Source organism: Haliaeetus albicilla, chromosome 8, assembly GCF_947461875.1.
Source record: "Haliaeetus albicilla chromosome 8, bHalAlb1.1, whole genome shotgun sequence".
Classification (NCBI taxonomy): domain Eukaryota; kingdom Metazoa; phylum Chordata; class Aves; order Accipitriformes; family Accipitridae; genus Haliaeetus; species Haliaeetus albicilla.
In genome coordinates this window covers 13966773-13984350 of record NC_091490.1, presented here as the reverse complement: position 1 = coordinate 13984350, position 17578 = coordinate 13966773, and the positions used below count along the sequence as shown (strand labels likewise).

General features: G+C 39.1%; 2 protein-coding genes across 5 annotated transcripts in view; one reads left to right on the top strand and one right to left on the bottom strand.

Annotated features, from left to right (window-relative positions):
* MIGA1 (mitoguardin 1) overlaps positions 1 to 12175 on the bottom strand; it is a 44209-nt gene extending 32034 nt beyond the window's left edge. The window contains exons 1-7 of one of the 2 annotated variants that reach the window (XM_069789026.1): positions 12059 to 12175; positions 9843 to 10013; positions 6843 to 7020; positions 6166 to 6302; positions 5791 to 5917; positions 5181 to 5317; positions 4286 to 4409 (exon numbers count right to left, since the gene is read on the bottom strand). In XM_069789026.1, coding sequence (XP_069645127.1) covers positions 4286 to 4409; positions 5181 to 5317; positions 5791 to 5917; positions 6166 to 6302; positions 6843 to 7020; positions 9843 to 9941 — 802 coding nt within the window. In that variant the 5' untranslated portion in view covers positions 9942 to 10013; positions 12059 to 12175. Of the gene's footprint in view, positions 1 to 4285; positions 4410 to 5180; positions 5318 to 5790; positions 5918 to 6165; positions 6303 to 6842; positions 7021 to 9842; positions 10014 to 11002; positions 11203 to 12058 lie in introns of those variants that run through there. The other variant, XM_069789025.1, reaches the window with a different exon arrangement.
* Positions 11297 to 17578, top strand: part of USP33 (ubiquitin specific peptidase 33) — a 43465-nt gene continuing 37183 nt past the window's right edge. For 2 of the 3 annotated variants that reach the window (XM_009919837.2, XM_009919835.2), the window contains exons 1-2: positions 16839 to 16920; positions 17418 to 17532. In XM_009919837.2, coding sequence (XP_009918139.1) covers positions 17452 to 17532 — 81 coding nt within the window. In that variant the 5' untranslated portion in view covers positions 16839 to 16920; positions 17418 to 17451. Of the gene's footprint in view, positions 11608 to 16838; positions 16921 to 17417; positions 17533 to 17578 lie in introns of those variants that run through there. The other variant, XM_069789001.1, reaches the window with a different exon arrangement.

The window sequence follows — 17578 nt, the reverse complement described above, 5'->3', positions numbered from 1 at the left end:
CATAGCAGACAGAAGAAAAGCACTTCAGGCCACATCATGAAAGACAGTGGTTGCAGTGACAAGCTATTGTATTCCAGCAGGGTCCCAGGTAACTCGTTCCTGACTCTCCCATGTAGCATGTTATCATAGTCTCCTGAAGGCATTTTCTCAAAGCTGGTTGGCAAATTGTTTATCATGTCAACAAACTTCAACTAGTAAGTGGGATCACAAAATGAAAAGCAAGTCTGTGGTATGATTGATCAACAGCAGCACTAAGATCTTAATTTGATTAGGTAGAGGGAATGATGACTGGGGAAGAATAACCTTTAAAGGTTTTGGGAAGAAGCAACATTTGTGACTAGTAGACAAGTAGGGGAGAGAGTGGTTTCAGGAGCCCCAGAAGTTTGACAGAAGATTTTACAGAGAAAGCTGAAAACGAGAAATTGATGGAAATTTTTACTTTTGTAAGTTTCCTTACTGACCAAATTTGGAGATTGTTACAACCCAGGGTTTCTGAATAAGTGCTAGTCAGACATTCATGCAGCAAGTCTTTTGATAACACTTGATAGCATTTGTCCGACTGTCAGAGCCCTGTCTCCAGCTGCGGATAATCACAAGTGCTTCAGATGGAGACAACAGAAGAAATATCCACAAACTGTATCTAACCATTATGTGTATCAGAGAAAAAACAAAGCAAAACATTTTCTGATTACCATTGTGGGTCAACAGTTGAAACCTTGAAGCATAAAAGCTTGTTATAAGCATTCTAACTACAAGCTGCAAGTGTTCTGAATCTATTAAGGACAACAAAAGCTTTTTCTTGGTCACTCCAAGAAGAAAAAAAAGCAGTAGTAAGGGGAAACACTTAAATGCCAGAAAGCCCACAATGACCATTTACCCCCAAGTCCATCTCTTCCTCTCAAAGAGGAATAAAAACATCCCTCAAAAGAGCATTAAAAAAAAAAAAACAAACCAAAAAAACCTTTGTCTAAAACACTGAAATACCCTCAACACGCTTCAGAGGCAACTTACTTCAGAACTTAACTTGTTTCACTTGAACAACCAGACATTGCATCTAGTTATGACTTTGACATCAAGGTCTACAAATCCCCCAGCACCACATACCTTTTCCATGTGTAAGGAGCTATTCAGAACAAGTAAGTCACCTCTCAGTATTTTCTTCAATAAGAAGCTGGACATATGCAACTTAAACCACATATTAGCTTGTTTTTCCAAAACATGGATCATTTTTATGGCTTGTTTTGAGCTGTCTAGTATTTCCATATCTTCTGAAATAAGAACAGCAGCACTGGACACAGTATTCTAAAACCATACAAAACCAAGATCATATCTCTGCCTCTATGCTGATGCTGTCCTTTTCACATAGCCAAAGATTAGTAATGGTCTTTTTTCTATAGCACTGTGCTGAAAACTTACACTGTGATGCAAAAGTTTCCTAATGCATTCCAAGAGTGTTTCTTTATTATCTTTCTTTTAAAATCTCTCATCTATATGTACAATCCATACTTGCCTGGATTCAAATGTAATTTGTTAGATTGTAACCATTTAAACAGATAATTCAGATCAGTATTACTAATCTTTCCTTTTCATTAATTCAAAGCTTTTAATGCCCTAAATGATCATTTTTTATCAACTTCCAGCTCTACAAATTATTTTATCAGCTACATAGTTGATAAAATTACAGCATTTAACCAAACATCTTCCCTAGAAAGCAAACCTTTCCCTTAACAGTAGACAGAAGTATAAACAAAAGTTCATGTCAGTGAGCTAATTATTATCATCGAATGTATGCTATATCAATCCCCCAAATTACAGATCTCTCAAAAACATACAGTCTAAGAAAAAACACTGACCGTGAAACTATATCAACTGGCACTAATTACACCTTTTATTATGTTGTCTGTGGTAACAGAACTGTAAATTAGTAACTATTATTTCACAGGCATGACGCTTAACTTGGGTGTTGGAGTTTTGGGGTAGTTTGTTTTTTAAGATTTGGAACTAAATTGGCCATTTCCCAATCATTTGGAACATTTTCCACTTTCCAAGATTAGTGAATAGTAAATGATAGATTAGGGTGCTTTCTTCATCTAGCTTCTTTAAGAAGTTTTGGGTATAAATCATCCAGGACTACTGATTCTGATTTAGCAGATGCTGCCTCTCTTGCCACAAATGATATACATTCCTACAGAGCAGAGGCACCTTCATTTCCATTTCTGAACTGTCATTTGTATTTTGCAGTAGGATATTATTCTTATTCTTAGTAAAGAATGCTGTACTATATTTCTTTTGGCCGCTGGGATTTCATAATTTTCTTGGACTTGCTTATTCTTGTGGCTCTTGAACATTTCCATCCCTGTTGTTGTTAATACACATACATGTGTGCACACAAACGAAAAGGAAAAAAAAGTGATCAATGTTTATACCAGCAAAGAGTAATACAAAACTTTGAACAGAAGTGAAACAAAATAAGTACACGTTAACATGCACATTTTGGGGTAGTAAAGGAAAGTCTGTTGACAGCAGCTTTCATTTTCTTTCACTAGATTACCAAATACAAAAAAAAGAAAAAAAAAAAAAAAAGGAGGGGGGAAATAAACCCATAAGAGAGCCTCTAGGATTCTCCCAAACATACTTTTCTGTCTCTCCCAGGAAAGCTACCAAAAAACTGTCGATCTCAAAAACATCCTACTTCAAACATTCATACACTACACTCAGTGTCATATCCTACAGGAAAGTAAATTACCTAAGAAATTTTGAGTGATGAAATATTTTTATATCAAATATTGAACCAAAACATCCTCTGTATTAAATCTTTCAAGCACCAGTGCTTGGAAGCAGATGATGTTCTTCTGGTTTTCTTCTAAAACATTCTGAAAAAGTGAAGCATTCTTTGGTATATTCCTTGCTGTTCAAGCCACAAATTCAAGGTAATGATGAAAAAGCCCCAAATCCTGAACAGTAAAAACACTATTCACTAAACCACTTCACTACTTGTTTTTCTCACTCATCTGGGCCAGCGTAAGTAAAATTCCTAATAAAGTAACAGACATCTACTCAAGAGATCACAAATTATTTCTACAAAGAACACTTGAAATGAATTCAATTCTCAGAACATTCTTGGTAAACAAGAATTCAGTTATCACATCTAAAAAAAAAAAAAAATCGATTTAAAATACTTCCAGGGTAACCAAGCAAGACAATAACTAAACACATTGAACATTACATTGAGTCCTTTGAATACCATTTTATTAATTTTGCCTGAAGACAGAAATTACAAATAAACTTCTAATTTAATAATAGATATACGAGGCAAGTTTATTTAGGGCTTACTGTTTCAGACACCAAAATAAAATACTCAAATGCTCTTCTGCTTTAAGAATTACATTAACAGGTGTATGCAGGTATGTCAGAAAGCCAACTCTGACCTAAATTTAATTCCCACCTTACTCAGAGCTGTATTTAGTAGTTGCAGGATAACAGGAGTGTTAAGACATGAGAGCACTGCCACCTCGTGCCAGTCAAGCTGAAGCCTAACAAACAATACTACTGACTAAAACTAATACCAGAACATGTTCTGCCTTTTAAGTCTGACAGTTATTTGAGATCAGATGCTTGAATTATGAAAAGGTATAATAGTATCAGTCTTTAATAACATCTTAAACCAATTCTTTAAATAAAAATAATCAAACTATCTGTACTTAATCAGCACATCTGGCAGCAACTGCTCATTGTATTTGCCATTTTAACATCCTGGTTTTAGTCACTCATAACTGTGATAAATTTCAATCACCATGGATAAGAGCATTGGTAATGAATATCTGTTTCAGACTAAGTCTCTACTTGTTGGTTTTGGGTTTATTTTCCAAAAAATTATGACAAACAAAAAAAAAAAGAAAAAGTACATGCATACACAGTTTGACAGTTCAAAAGATGTATAAAACTTCTTTTGAAACGGTCTAATACACCCATGCTATAAAAAGGGTCATATATTCTTACTGCATAAATATTTAAATACCCAAGTCAACATAAACTTCAGAAAGCTGAGAAGTATTATGGAAATTCTCAAGTATACTGACAAGCCACAAAGAAAAACATTTCCTCTCAGTCCATTCTTAATCTAAAATACAAGCACTACATCAAATATTACATAATAATGTAAAGAACCTGATTTTTTTTCTGTTTATTTACAGATAAATATAATTCTGCTCAGTGGATATTTCAGTAACTTCCCCCACAAGAGTCATTATTACAAGCAATAAAAATGTAAAATAGGAGTACTCACCAATATCATTAGCTAAAGAAGCAGGATCAGAGGCCCCAAGTGTGGCTTCAAACTCCTCCTGAAGACGATAAGCTCTTTGAAGAAGGGATTCAAGCTTATGAATGAATTCAGCACTAATGATATCCTGCAAGAAGATAGACATTAGAAGATTTTTCTATTTGTTTACAGTCTGTAAGATTCCTTTGTAAAATCTAAGAATATTAAGCCTTCAAAGAGCAGACCGTGCCACATTAATTTCCTACGAACTGCACAAGGACACTGTCAGATGAATACTTCAACATCCAAAATATACACACTTTCTTAAACATACATATTTTATTTAGTGTAATAAAACTAAAATGTAAATTTTAAAACACTTTAACATTATCTGTGATGTTTACTGCACTAGAAATAATGAAAGACACACAGGTGGATGTTTATTTAAAAATATTTTTAGCATTTAGCTCAAAAAAAAAAAAAAAAAGGAATACAAATAAAGTTCAAGCACATTATTTGTGAACATTCGTAAATTGATCATCTTTTCCAAGACTTTTATCTTTGCTAAGCAGATACCCTCTTGAATAGTCAGAAAAGAAAGGGATGACCCAAGGGATTTTGTGCAGAGAACTAGTGTGCTTAGTAGCATGATAATACCATCCAGAAGCAAACGCCGATGCAACAGCTATTGCAAAAAAATAAATAACGTTAATTCCCTCCCCCTGTTCTCCTCCAAATAACCAGCCAAAAAAATCAAAAGGAACAAAGTTAGATGTCCTTTAAATGCAATACCACTAAATTGGAAATTTGAATTAATTCTCAGTTTTGGTAGTTGAATTAGAAGTTGAAAAGATTCAGGTAACAAAATGCAATGAATTGTCAGGGCAGCAACAGTAGATTATACATTGAATATACTCACTTCTACACTTTCTTCTGCAATTGCGTCTCCTGCTCCCAGCTTAATGGGACCACAACTTGCTTCATCTTCAACTTGCCTGTTACGAAAAGTTAGTGCCTGCTCCCATCGACGCAGTGCTTCTTCAAAAAGCTCCATACCTAGGGGAGATCAGGAATACCTTCATTCCATCAAATGCGCAGCTTCCATATGAATTCACATTTTAGAGTTGCAGGACATTATATAGCTAATAAGCATGGTTGTAACAGAAATGTAAGTTTTTGAAACAATAGCATTTCCCAGTCTCAAAAGAAAGATATCTACCTTTTTAATAAGATAAAGAAGTTCACAGTATGATTAAAGCAACAATTTTCAATGTATTTTTCCTATTTACATTTTAAAATAATTTTATGGATTACTACTACAAACATAGGAATAAAAAAAAATATGTATTTCGAAAAACTAACTCTAGATCAAGTAAGATTTCATTATTTTATAGAAATGTTTTTAGACACATCCCAACAGGACACTGCGAAAGAACACCACAATAATATTGTGTGTCACTTTGCCATAAAAACAAGAATCTATTTACATTCATTGTTGGTAGATGCTGATTATTCTTATTATAACTTACCCATCAAATATAAATTTTCAGGTGTGGTCACTGGAATATTGACAAGCTTCATATCATCTTCATCTCCTTTATCCCAGGAATTAGAATTGGCACAAGCACAACTGTGACAGGAGGTGGCACTCTGAACCTTAAAAAAAGTAAACAAATTTTGAAGTGTTGTTATACAGAGTATCCTTAAAACTACGTTCTTGCCAGAGTACATTACATCCAAGCTTTCTGCCTAGGAACTGTTTTTGCTATGGAGTTGTCCTTCCCAGCTTCTCTAGCCTTCCACACAGCTTGTTCAGGAAAGTTGTTTCAGCTCAGTGAAACCATTAGGTGCACATTCAGTGCAAGTTAACACACATTCAAGAGCCTTAAAGCACTTTTACTTACCGAGGCCAGGCTTTGAACTGAACCAGAGTATTTACTGAAAAGTCCTCCGTTTGCATAGATGCAAGACTGAGATCCTTTTTCCTTGGCAGAGCTCAGAGAAAGAGTCAAGTTTTGCCGACTACTGGAACAACTAGAACCTAAGAAATACATTGATTTTAAAGCTGCTGCAAACTCAAAACATTGTGTTAGCAAGATCTATCACGAATTGCATTTACTCTTTTCAATAAAATCCACTTTAGAAGCATACAACAAATATTCCTTTATTTACAGTTTTACAATAGAAACTACAAATTAGAATACTCAATATCTATAACAATAACCATGCATTTGAGGATCGTTATTTTCCCATCTTATAAAAAATTAAATCTGCTTTTCTTAGTATGGAGATGTGTCCACAAGAACAGTAAACCCCATTGTTAATATACTATTGATAAAAGAAAGTTTTAATCCAAAGTCATGATTGAAACTTCACCTTTGAGAACAAGACCAGTTTACTTACAATACATTGTAATTTTCTTCCTAATTTGCACAATTTCTACTTCAACAATTCAAACCTACTCAGCATTAAAGGAAAATACTTTGTTTTACTACTACACAGTTATGCACACCCAACCCCTTACACCCATTTTCTTCCTGTCCAAGAAAACAAAAAAAAACTTGGGGGTTCCTTCATGTACCTTTTTCTGATGCAGCTGCTTTGGTACACTCTAATACTAGATGACTTGGTTCCCATGGTGGCACTTTCTTGTTTTTCTTTCCGCGTCTTCTTTTAAAGTGATTGGCCAGAAAAATAACAGATATTGCACTCACTGCTGTTACTGTGAAAAGCTTCTTTAACCCAGGGGAAAGCTTTATCTGAAAATAAAAGAGTGTGACTTCATTGGAAGTATATGCTCCTTAAGTCCCACCTTTCCTCCTGTCCTCCTTTTGCTGTGCTCAACCTAGGCTATAGCTTGTCTGAGGGAGATAAGAGATACTGCTTTCACATAGCCTGAGAAACAACCAACTCTGAGCAAGGACACAGACTAACCGCTTCTCAAAATTTGTGCTGGTCAGCAGGTGAGAGAGTTTACAAAGGGGCTGGTGCAACAAAGTGAGTGGCTGCACTAAGAGACATATTGCAGTACCAAGAACTATAAGGTATATTGCAAATCCATGAACTACGGGGATCTATGTAAATGACTTTCAGACAAACTTCTTTTTATTTTATTTCTTTTTAATGCCAGGACAATGCAGGGCTTCAATTAATTCTCTAACAGCAAAAAAATTCTAAGAAACTCACCCTTCACAAATAGACTATTTCTCGCACTGTGAAAGAGTGGAGGATCCAAAAGCTAACATTTGCATTGTGTTTCAATTTGGGAAGAACATGTATTTAAACATATTTCTCTAAATAGAACTTTTTTTTTATTGTTACATTTTATTTTGGATATAGATCAGCCATAGGTTTACAGACATTTAAATTAGCAAGAACCACATATACAAGCAACTGGAATTAAAAGCCATTAACAAAGTTTATAACATTCAAAGTGACAAGATATACAAAGAAGATAAGATCCACTTAACTGGAAACTAGAGTCCACATTCACAAAATCTTTAGGAAATCTATGCTGCTTAAGAAACAAACTGCTGGGAGAAAACCAGATCTACAGTCCTTGGGGCTAATACGGCGTTTCTGTAACACGTTTCCTCACACAAGAGAGAGCTGGCCACACAGGCCACACAGAGTACTGCTGCACTTTCGCAGTCCCTGGTTGCTGTGTAATTGGTTAATACTATCAGAGTTCTGTAATTTAAAGAAGCACTGAAAGCTTTGCTCTGCAGTGAGTTTGCAATCAACAAGTCAAACACCTTTGACTTGAGAACCATGTCCTTAGTGGTACTGTATCTTGACTGAGGCCAAAAACCTAGCACTGTACTCTGCAAGGAAAAGGAAATTCCTGAAACATACTTAGAAAAGACTACTGTATTTCACAGAAAAGAGTTAATAACGAAATAACTGAGATTAAAACCTTGAAGCTCACAGAATTAAATGCTAGAACTAAAGTTTCAAAGAACTGTAAGTGGATTTTTAAAAATTTGTCTGTGCCTACAAGCATGATCATAAATAAACTAACAGTGAAATGAAAACCTCTAGGAGAGGAAAGTTAATAGTTGCACATGGTATTTAAAAAGGATGTGAACATGCTGCAATGTAAAAAAGAAATCAGTGATCTTGCAGTGAGAATGTTAAAGTATTTTAAATACAGAAAAAATGTGAAAATAATCAGATGCAGCTAAGACTGAGACTATCTCATTCTGGTTTTATATGCAGTAAAACTTTGAAAAGCATTTACATGCAAATATGAAAAATGACATCGCTTTTGCTGACAAGCATCTAATTCAATAAAAATAAAATACTGTCATATTAAAGACATGGGTTTTAAAAGCATAACTTTATTAGGACCTGCTAATATCTATTTTCTAAAAAACACTATTGGCATTCCTAATGTTAACCATTTTTTTCTTCTAGTTATCCTTGTCAATGATTCAGCATACACAGAATGGAAAAAAAAAATCTACTGGACCATATTTTGTACAGCCAACTAGAAACTCTTTTTTTTCCTCCTGTGTATTATGGCATCAGAATATGGCTCACCCTTCAAGAAATGTATTCTCTGAGGGATATGATTGAAGCCTTAATATTTTCTCAAGTAATTCTGACTTATTTCACTATTTCACTCTATCATTTATCACATATGTAGTTACAAGCAACTAACGCCTGTCTTCTCTGAATCTCTACAACACAATTACAGCTCCTCCTCCCTGTCTTTGACATGAAGGTGCTCTAGGGACAAATCTTATGATTCTCTGCAGACAAAGGGTATCAGCTTCACAATACCTCCAGCTTTTGTCAACCTGAAAACTAAGATCATAATGTATTCTTTGTCCAGATTTGAGTGACTGCTATCGATGTTGCTAGTGAAAACTAGCCTATAGCGTCAATGAAAGAAAATAAAAATAAATCACTCCAGGGCCATCTGTAAAAGGAAATACTGAGATTAACAGATCCTTAAGATTTTCTCTGAAGATCTTTCTGCAAGTAAAACAAACAAAACCAGCAAAAAGAACTGAACGGGTTTAAAAAACGGCCTGCTTTCAAAGAATCAATACCTTGTTTTAGTCATGTGCCACTTATTTAATCAAACAGAAGTGACTCCAAAACTAGAACAAGGATTTTTGATTTACATTAATGAATTATCATTCAGGTTAATTTGGAGAGTGGTACTGGCAATCTAGAAAGTATTTCAGACCACACTCAATACTACTATTCAAAATTTAATGACAGTTATGTTTAGTTTTTAAATACCTGAGAAATTCTACAAAAAAAAAAAAAAAGACAACTTGAGGGTTTTGATATTTGATGAGCATCATTGTGCTGTTGCAAATGAAGACATATAGACATTGCAGATAAAGCAATCTCTTCAGTCAGTTGTATGATGATGCACTAAGCATTTATTAGCAGAAAAAGACAAGAAAACCCTACTTATTTTAGTTCAATGTCCTAAATAAAACAAAATTCAAGGTGTTCTGTATAAATTTAATTCATACTAAGCGCAGAAGAGTGAGAACAACATTGCAGTTCAACTTCTAAACATATATCAAAAATGACAATGTTTAGATAACGTATAAATTACCTGGTTAAGAGAATAATACCAAGAAATGGGAAGATGAAATACCCGTAAAGCTACCGTCTTCAGAGAAAATCGTGCCTCAGTAGCAGCTTCTTCTGACATGGCTCCCTCTCTCCCATAACCTCATTAAGTGGAACTATCTTGAAAACAGTCACAGATGGTCTCTGGAATACTCTGTCAAATGAAGCATACGTGCTGAATTACGCAATAGAAGCCCAGGACAGCTTTCTTCTACGAGCTCAAATCTATTATATAACAGGTACAAGACTTGTTTGATTGATGTTTCTGAGTAGAGAAGATGTGCTTACTGAGAAGACAGCACACTTGCTGGCTCAGCTTAGGCCCCATTCCTTCCAACTGCTCTGAGCAGAGCCCTGTGTACGTATAACCAGGATCCACAGAGGACTCGGTCTGCTTTGATTAGCTGGCAGTTCACTTATTATATCCTCTAAATCATACAGGGCAACAACCCTGTTTCTAAGATCACTGCTGTTGGAAGAGCGTAACTGCCAGCTCAAAGAGTTAAAAGATTTGAGAGCAGCCAGAAAAAGTTCATCTCATTCAGAGCTTCAGTTTTTTGGAGACACGCAGCGAGGAATAAATAATACAGCCTGACGCAATCTCCCCTGTCAAAGGCAGCATCCCCCTCACGCCCTGATGCTAAACACAAGGCGCAGCCTCTGGCACCTGACATCCAGGACCGCAACCGGTGGCGGGGAGCGAGGTGACAGAAAAGGGCGGGCCCACGCGCCGAGGGAGCCGTCAGCTTTAACCGCCGGCTGTTTTCCCGCCGCCGCCGTCTCCGGCCACGGGCGGGCCGTGCCGCCCCGGAGGCGTTTCCTCAGGGCAGGCGCCTCTCCCCGCCGCGGGACACGGAGCGGGGCCCGGCCGGCCTCGGAGGGGCGGCGAACCCCGTCCCCGTAGCTGGCCCCGTTGGGGGCAGAAGCCACCGCCGTCCGGCCCTGCCGAGCCCTCCCCAGGCGAGGCAGCCCCGGCGTCGCGCTCAGGGGTGCCCGAGCCTCGGGACAGAGCCGGGGTGGCGGCTCCGCGCGCCCCTCAGCCCCCGTCCCCGCAGCCGCCCAGGCAAAGGCGGGCGCGCCTCTCCCGGGCCTCGGGCCAGGTCCTCGCTGCGCGGCGGCCCGACGGTTGCCGCCCTCGGTTACCTGCCGAGCAACGGGGCGGGCGCCACGGGCAGCAGCCGCGGCCCCTCGCGGGCGGTTCCCTCCCCGCACCGGCGGCTGCTAGGAGACCGGCGGGGGATCCGCTTCCGGGCCAGCGAGAAGCGGCCGAGGTCGGCCGGGAGGCAGCCCCTGTCGCTGCCACGTGAGGGTGACCCGCTCCGTTAGGAGTCCGCGTCGGCCATCTTTACGCAGGGCAACCGCCTCCCGCGGCCGGCCGGGCGAGGTGGGGTGGGAGCCTGGCGCCGCCATCTTTGTGCGGGGCAGCGCTCACGTGAGCGGCGGAGACGCTCCGCGCGGCCATCTTTGTGCGGGGCGCGTCCCGCGGCCGGCGTTGCGGCAGCCGCGGCCGGTGGGCGTCTGTCTGCGGGGGGAGGCGCCGGCGGAGCCGCGGTCTGGGCGCGCGCGCCTTCCCCGCCACGGCGGCCCTCTGCGCCGCCGCCGTCCCGGGCGGGGGAGCGCCGCCCGCCCGCCCGCCAGGGCCGCTGTCCCCGGAGGCTGGGGCTCGCCATCGGTGGAAGCCGCGGGGCTGGCCGCGGCCCGACTTAGCTCCGGGCCCCGCCGCGCGGTGCGTCCTCCCGGCTGCTCCGGTAAGAGGGGGAGAGTCCCGCCGGCGGCGGGGAGCGCGGGTCGGGTCCGGCCCGGCGTCCGTGAGGGGGGGCCGGAGCGCGGCGGGCGGTGTCTCCGGCCGGTCTCAAAGTCCAGGGCGGCTCGGCCCGCCGGGCGCGTTGGCACGGTGATGGCCGCCCGCGGCGGCGGCGGCGGGAGCCGTCTCGGGGGCCGGGGCCGCTGCGCGGCCTGCCTCCCCCGCCGGGCCGCTGAGCTGAGCTGAGCTGCGGGGCGACGGGTCGGCGGTGCCCGGGCCGCCCGCTCCGGGTCAGCGGGTCGCCGTGCGAGGCCGTCGGCAGGCGGGCTGGGTACGCCCGCCCGCTGGAAGCGGCCAAAGAGCTTTGACTCGACCTCCGCAAATACCTGCTAAATTTGAAGCCCTGCGGCGGCGGTGTTGTAGGTCCGATGTTACTCCTAAAAACAACAGTTTACCTGTAAATTACTCTGTTCGTTCCCTGAGGTATCGACACGCTTAGGTCGCCGCGTACGAGAGATGAAACAGGCTGGAGAAAAAAGTCTGGTGTAGCACCTAGTGGAAAATCACCGTAGACTTCTCCTGTGCACAGGCAAAGCCTGAGTTAGGGAAATCCTCTCAGAAACATAAAGGTCAGCTAATGGGTTTCTGAGTTAGGATTTAAAGTGGTGGAAGAAAGAAACAAATGGACGGTCTATATACCCGAAAAGGCAACATAAAATCAAAAATGTCTAAGCCTGTAAGAGGATATACCCTCAACTCAAGCATTCTTTTTAATGTCCTTTCTCCTCGGAAACAATACTTCATTGACAGAAAAGAAAAATCTAATGAAAGTGATCTCACTTGAGTGGATAGCTCTTGGTGCCTGAAAAGAAGGACCAGGTATCTTTCATCAGTTTACTGAGCATGCTTTTGTCATTTACTGGGGAAATACCGGGTTTTATTCTAAATAGATAAAGTAAGTTTTCTACCAGAGTTAGGATTGGTGTCATCATTTTTTCAAAAAAACAGGATATTCTTGGTTTAGAGTTGATAGATTAAAAAAAAGGTAGAAATAGGGAGGGATGAGAGGTGAAAATCAAAACCACCTACTGATCAACAGAATATAAAGGAACTTAATGTGTGAAATTAAGGTTAATCTTTCCTATTTCTTGACCTAAGAAGACTATTCTTAAGTTTGGTAACAATATTATTCACGTGCATTGTTACGCTGAAGTAATTTCTGTAATAAATTGTCAATGAAACCAGTAAAATTTTTGAAGAGCAGCACAGTCCTTTAGAAAACTGATAGAAAAATGTACATCTTAAAAATCTGAATATGTATGTCTAAGGCTGTAGCTTCAATGGGCGTGTATTGTTTGGAGTGAATGCTGATGTTTTTTTTTTCCTGAAGTGTGAAGAATATCTATATGATAAGTAATTACTGAAGTTCCAGAGCTCTTTAGTATTCTACATAATTAAATGTTCAGACACAAAATTGCCCCTCCTATGTCGCTCTTACTTTATTGCCATAAAATGAAAATAAATGTTAAATGCGAATCACTAGTAAAATAACTGTGAGTGCAAATAAGAAGCCTGAACTTAGAGCTTATTGGTTTGTCACACTGTTATTCAGAGCTGTACCAGCAAAAATAATAAAAGCCTATAATGAAGATACAATTACTGCTTCAGGTAGTTGCTGTCTTCAGAATAATCCTTTTATTCTTAAAATCTTCTACCAGCATTCCCTTACTGAACCCTGTAAAAAGATCTGATGAAATGGCTCCATATTTAGGGACATCAAAGGAATAAAGATACATATTTGTTTATTTCAACATCTGTTGAAGTGTTAACTACTATAACGAGGCAGGTGAAAACATTAACATTAATTAAAAAAAATTTGAGAGAATTTAAAATCTGTTGTCTTTCCATTGGAAATATTAGGCTCCCTCCATGGGCCTAAGATAATTTTCAAGATCGGTTGAATTCTCTTAGTGTTTGATGGGATTTTTTCTGTGTGTGTGATAGGTCTTCATGGTAGGCACCACACAAGTCTGTGATGCCATGGAATTCTGCTAAATAATAAGTAGGTTGCTGGTCACGATGCTTTAAATTATGGTTCTGACGGCTCACGTGAGCAAATGTTTTTTTTCTTAGTGAATGCAAAGAATAAACAAGAACACACAAAAAAAAAGACAGTGAGTTCAAGATAAGTGTTGTGGGCTTTTTTTTTTCCTTTGAAGTGTGACTCTCTATGCATGCACTAAGCAAAAATGTGTTAATAAATCTTTCTTTTGACCATTAAATGGTTCACTTAGTTGAATGATATAGTATGATGCATTGAGATAGGTGGGCTGTAACAAACCTTTCAGTTGAAACAGTGGAGAGAGCTAGCAATAGACTGCAAAGTTCTCTCCCAAATATGTGGGAAGCATTTGATGAGAATCTTATTGCATGAATATGATCATGCACAGTTAGTGTTAAAACTTGAGTTCTATTCCCAGTTAAGTTTTACTTCATTCTTAACCTCATAGTGAAACAAAGATGCTTCTTGTATCCCATATGTGTAGGTCCATGCTTTTCAGCTTGTGATTTTTCTAAGGTTCCTGTGAGACCATGGAATACTTCTGAAGGGTCTGTGAAAGGTGACAGAAATAGTCTTGTTACCACTGGACACATGATTGCTGTCTAAGAATTCCTGTCTCAGTAACAATTTTTTAGAGTTCTGCAATGTGAGGAAGGCTGAAATTACTGATATAGATCCTTTTCAGAGCCTTTCTCAGTTTTTCTAATATATAAACTTTTCATTCAGGAAGCATCAGAGCTGTAAAGGATTCAGGGAAGCTATATATTCTTGTACGATTTTTATTCTTCTGTGGATGTCTTCTTTTGGTCAGTGGTAGGAACAGGATACTGAGCTAAACGGACCTTTTCTGAACCAGTAGAGCTGTTCATATGAGATATCTAGGTACTTTCCCAATACAGACTATCACATATCATTGGGGGTATGAAATGGAGATACACTCCAGCTTCAGAACAGGGGTATAAAATGGAATGTAAGAGAAAGTACAAAAGTAGATTTTTATTTTTTTGTAATTACTGAAAATGCGACGAAGCGACTTCTGGATGAGGTCAATGCAATGCAGAAGCTTGTGAAAAAGCAGATGTGATAATGAGATATATCAGTAGAGAAAGATAAGCAATCTTTTCAGATAGAGTAGGAAGTAGTGAAATTGAGGAAGGGCAGTGAACGAGGGAGGGGCTATCCTGGGCTTGCTAGGACTTAGGGAGCTGAAGGATGAGTCATGGTTTTAAAATTAATTTTCCAGTTCTGAACTTAAACATAAAATTTTACAAAATGTGTTACCGCAGCTAAATATATTAAGCTACCAAGGTTATGGCAGTACAGTGAGTTATCACGGTTGCTACAGGATGGAAGGAGGTGTGTAAGAATTTTGTTAACAAAAGGTGAAAGAAAGGCCATTCAGCTTTGCCCATATAATAACATGTAAAGAATCTATAACATTAACTAGACTTCTACAAGGAATGCTTTCCATATGGACAGCAATAGGGACCACATCCATAGGGACATGAGTTTCAACATGCTTTGGTCTTTCTGATCTGAGAAGAGAGATGCAGACTGCACCAAGAAACAGAATCTGGTGTGAGCAGAACTCCTGGGTTTGGGTTTGTTCAGGACCGTGGGTCTGGATTTGCATGGTTCCAGGTGTGAAAAGTAGCTGTTAAATACAAATCTGGTAGCATGAGATGAAGTCTCCACTTCATTCATTGGTTCGTATTACTTGGAATAATGCATTCAGAAAGCTTTTTTCCATTAAAAAATTAAGCCTAAAGCTTTACTAATCCATTATACCAGTCTTTCTAAAGCATTTGTGTTAAATCAGCATTAATTCATGCTGAATTTTTTTTAGTTTGTCAGGGCTTTATTTGAAACTCATTTGTCCACTTTTAATGTTTTAACAGACCTTGCAGAATGTGCAAGATGAAACATACATTCAAGTTTCCATTTTTGTTCTGAAAAGGAATTTTACAGTTCAAAGCAGAATTGCTAACATGGCTGAAGTTGAGGAGGTTTGGCCTGAAAAACATCATTTTCATATTTGAAGTCTCTTTGAGCAATACTGCACATAGATTACAAATAGACACTGAAATGAGGAAATACTTCTCCAGCTGCATCTTATGTTTGAGAGAACTGCTTTTTAAATGTCATGCCGTTGGTCCAGGAAGAGAATTTAGACTTCATCTTGAAAAAAATCCCGAATTATTAATTTACTGTAGTATTTCCAGTCTTGTGAGATAAGTTCTTAAATATTTTATTGAACAGCTGTTAACGTGACATTCAAAAAGACTGAAAGTTACACACACGTACTTGAATATGTATGCATGTTATATATATGAAATATCTTGTGAATTATATATAAATACTTGTTGTATATGTACATAAAATATATTTAAGTATATGCAGGTATATACATGCACATGTATAATAAATTATATAAAGTATTTTATTATTCCTATACAAATAATATAATACTTTGATAGTATTATTTGTATGGGAATGTTTGTAGGAATAATACAGTCTATACACATACACACACACATATAAAAAAAACCCCTTAGATAACCAAAGGGAACTGAAATGACTCTTGGTTCAAAGGGATCTTATTGCACGGCAATGGAAGTAAAGACCATGTCAAAGATAACAAACTGAAAGTTTTCTAGGAAGTGTGTCTGAGATGCCTACTAGGCAAGGTTTGTTTCCCCCACACCATCAAAGCCCCAGGTTACTTAATATTCAAAGGAGTGATTGGTCATATAGCGGAAGGAACAAACCTAAAGCTGCCAAAGCCAACAAGCAAAGAGGAAAGAGATGTTGATAACAGTGCTAAAGGCTGCAAACAAATCAAGGAGTGTGCATTACGGAGTTAGGATGGAAGTTTAGTTGCAAGTCTTGATAAAGGAGTGCTACGTTGGACAGATAATAATTGGGCAAAGAAAGCTTAAGATTTCTTGGGCTGTAGAGAGATTGAGGCATTAATAGTAATTGTTTAAGTGACAAAACTGGAGCAAAGTTCTTGGATGGTTCTTATCTGCATGAGTCGGAGTATTTATATAAAAAGAATGTTACTGAGTTCATTTTTTTTATTTTCCTTCTGTAGAACATCATAGCTTTCTGTGCAGCCAACAAAATATATAATGACAAAGTGATTGTATTTAGCATTCTTTATTTCTGATAAGTTTCTGTGTCTGCATCAGAGACCTTGGATGGACAGAGAGAACTCAAACAAGAGGAAAGCTCACTGAGTGTTCAGTGCTACATGTAAGTTACAAGTTTCAGTTTGCTTTTGATATATAATATGCCTGAATGTAGAATGTGTCTTTGTAAATAAATAAAACCAAGATAAAGTTTCTTTCTCCTTTGACAAACAAGTCGTGTGCTCCTGCATTTTAGCCTTCACAGCTTCAGCACACTTTAGCAGTGTTGCATAAGATGCCTTACCAGAATATACAGTCAAAACCACCATCACTTCTGGGTAGGCTTGAAAACTGTAGTTTTTATGTTGTTGGGGTGCCATGGTAGAGGCCAGGAAGTTAAATAATTAATCCAAACCAGCTCTGCTCCACTTGGGATTCTGTTAGTTTATGCCCTAAAAGTCAAGAGGATTTCATTTTAGAAGTCAGCTGTGTTTAATTTGGACTGTTGGATTCTCTTACTGTTAATAAATTTATTTATACTAACTTACTTAAAAAAGATATCTAATATTGCTGCCTACTGTAAGGAATTGGGTTTTACTCATTCTTATTTCTGTTGACAAGTGATTCCCTGGTCTTGAAAATCCCAGCTTCTGAAATGTCGTCGCCCGGAAGCCACTGCCCACACTTGGAATCAGTTGGTGAGATAACAAAAGAGGAATTGATACAGAAATCTCATGTGAGTTGTAGCAGCTTGCTTTCTTCCTATCACAGTTAACTCTGGT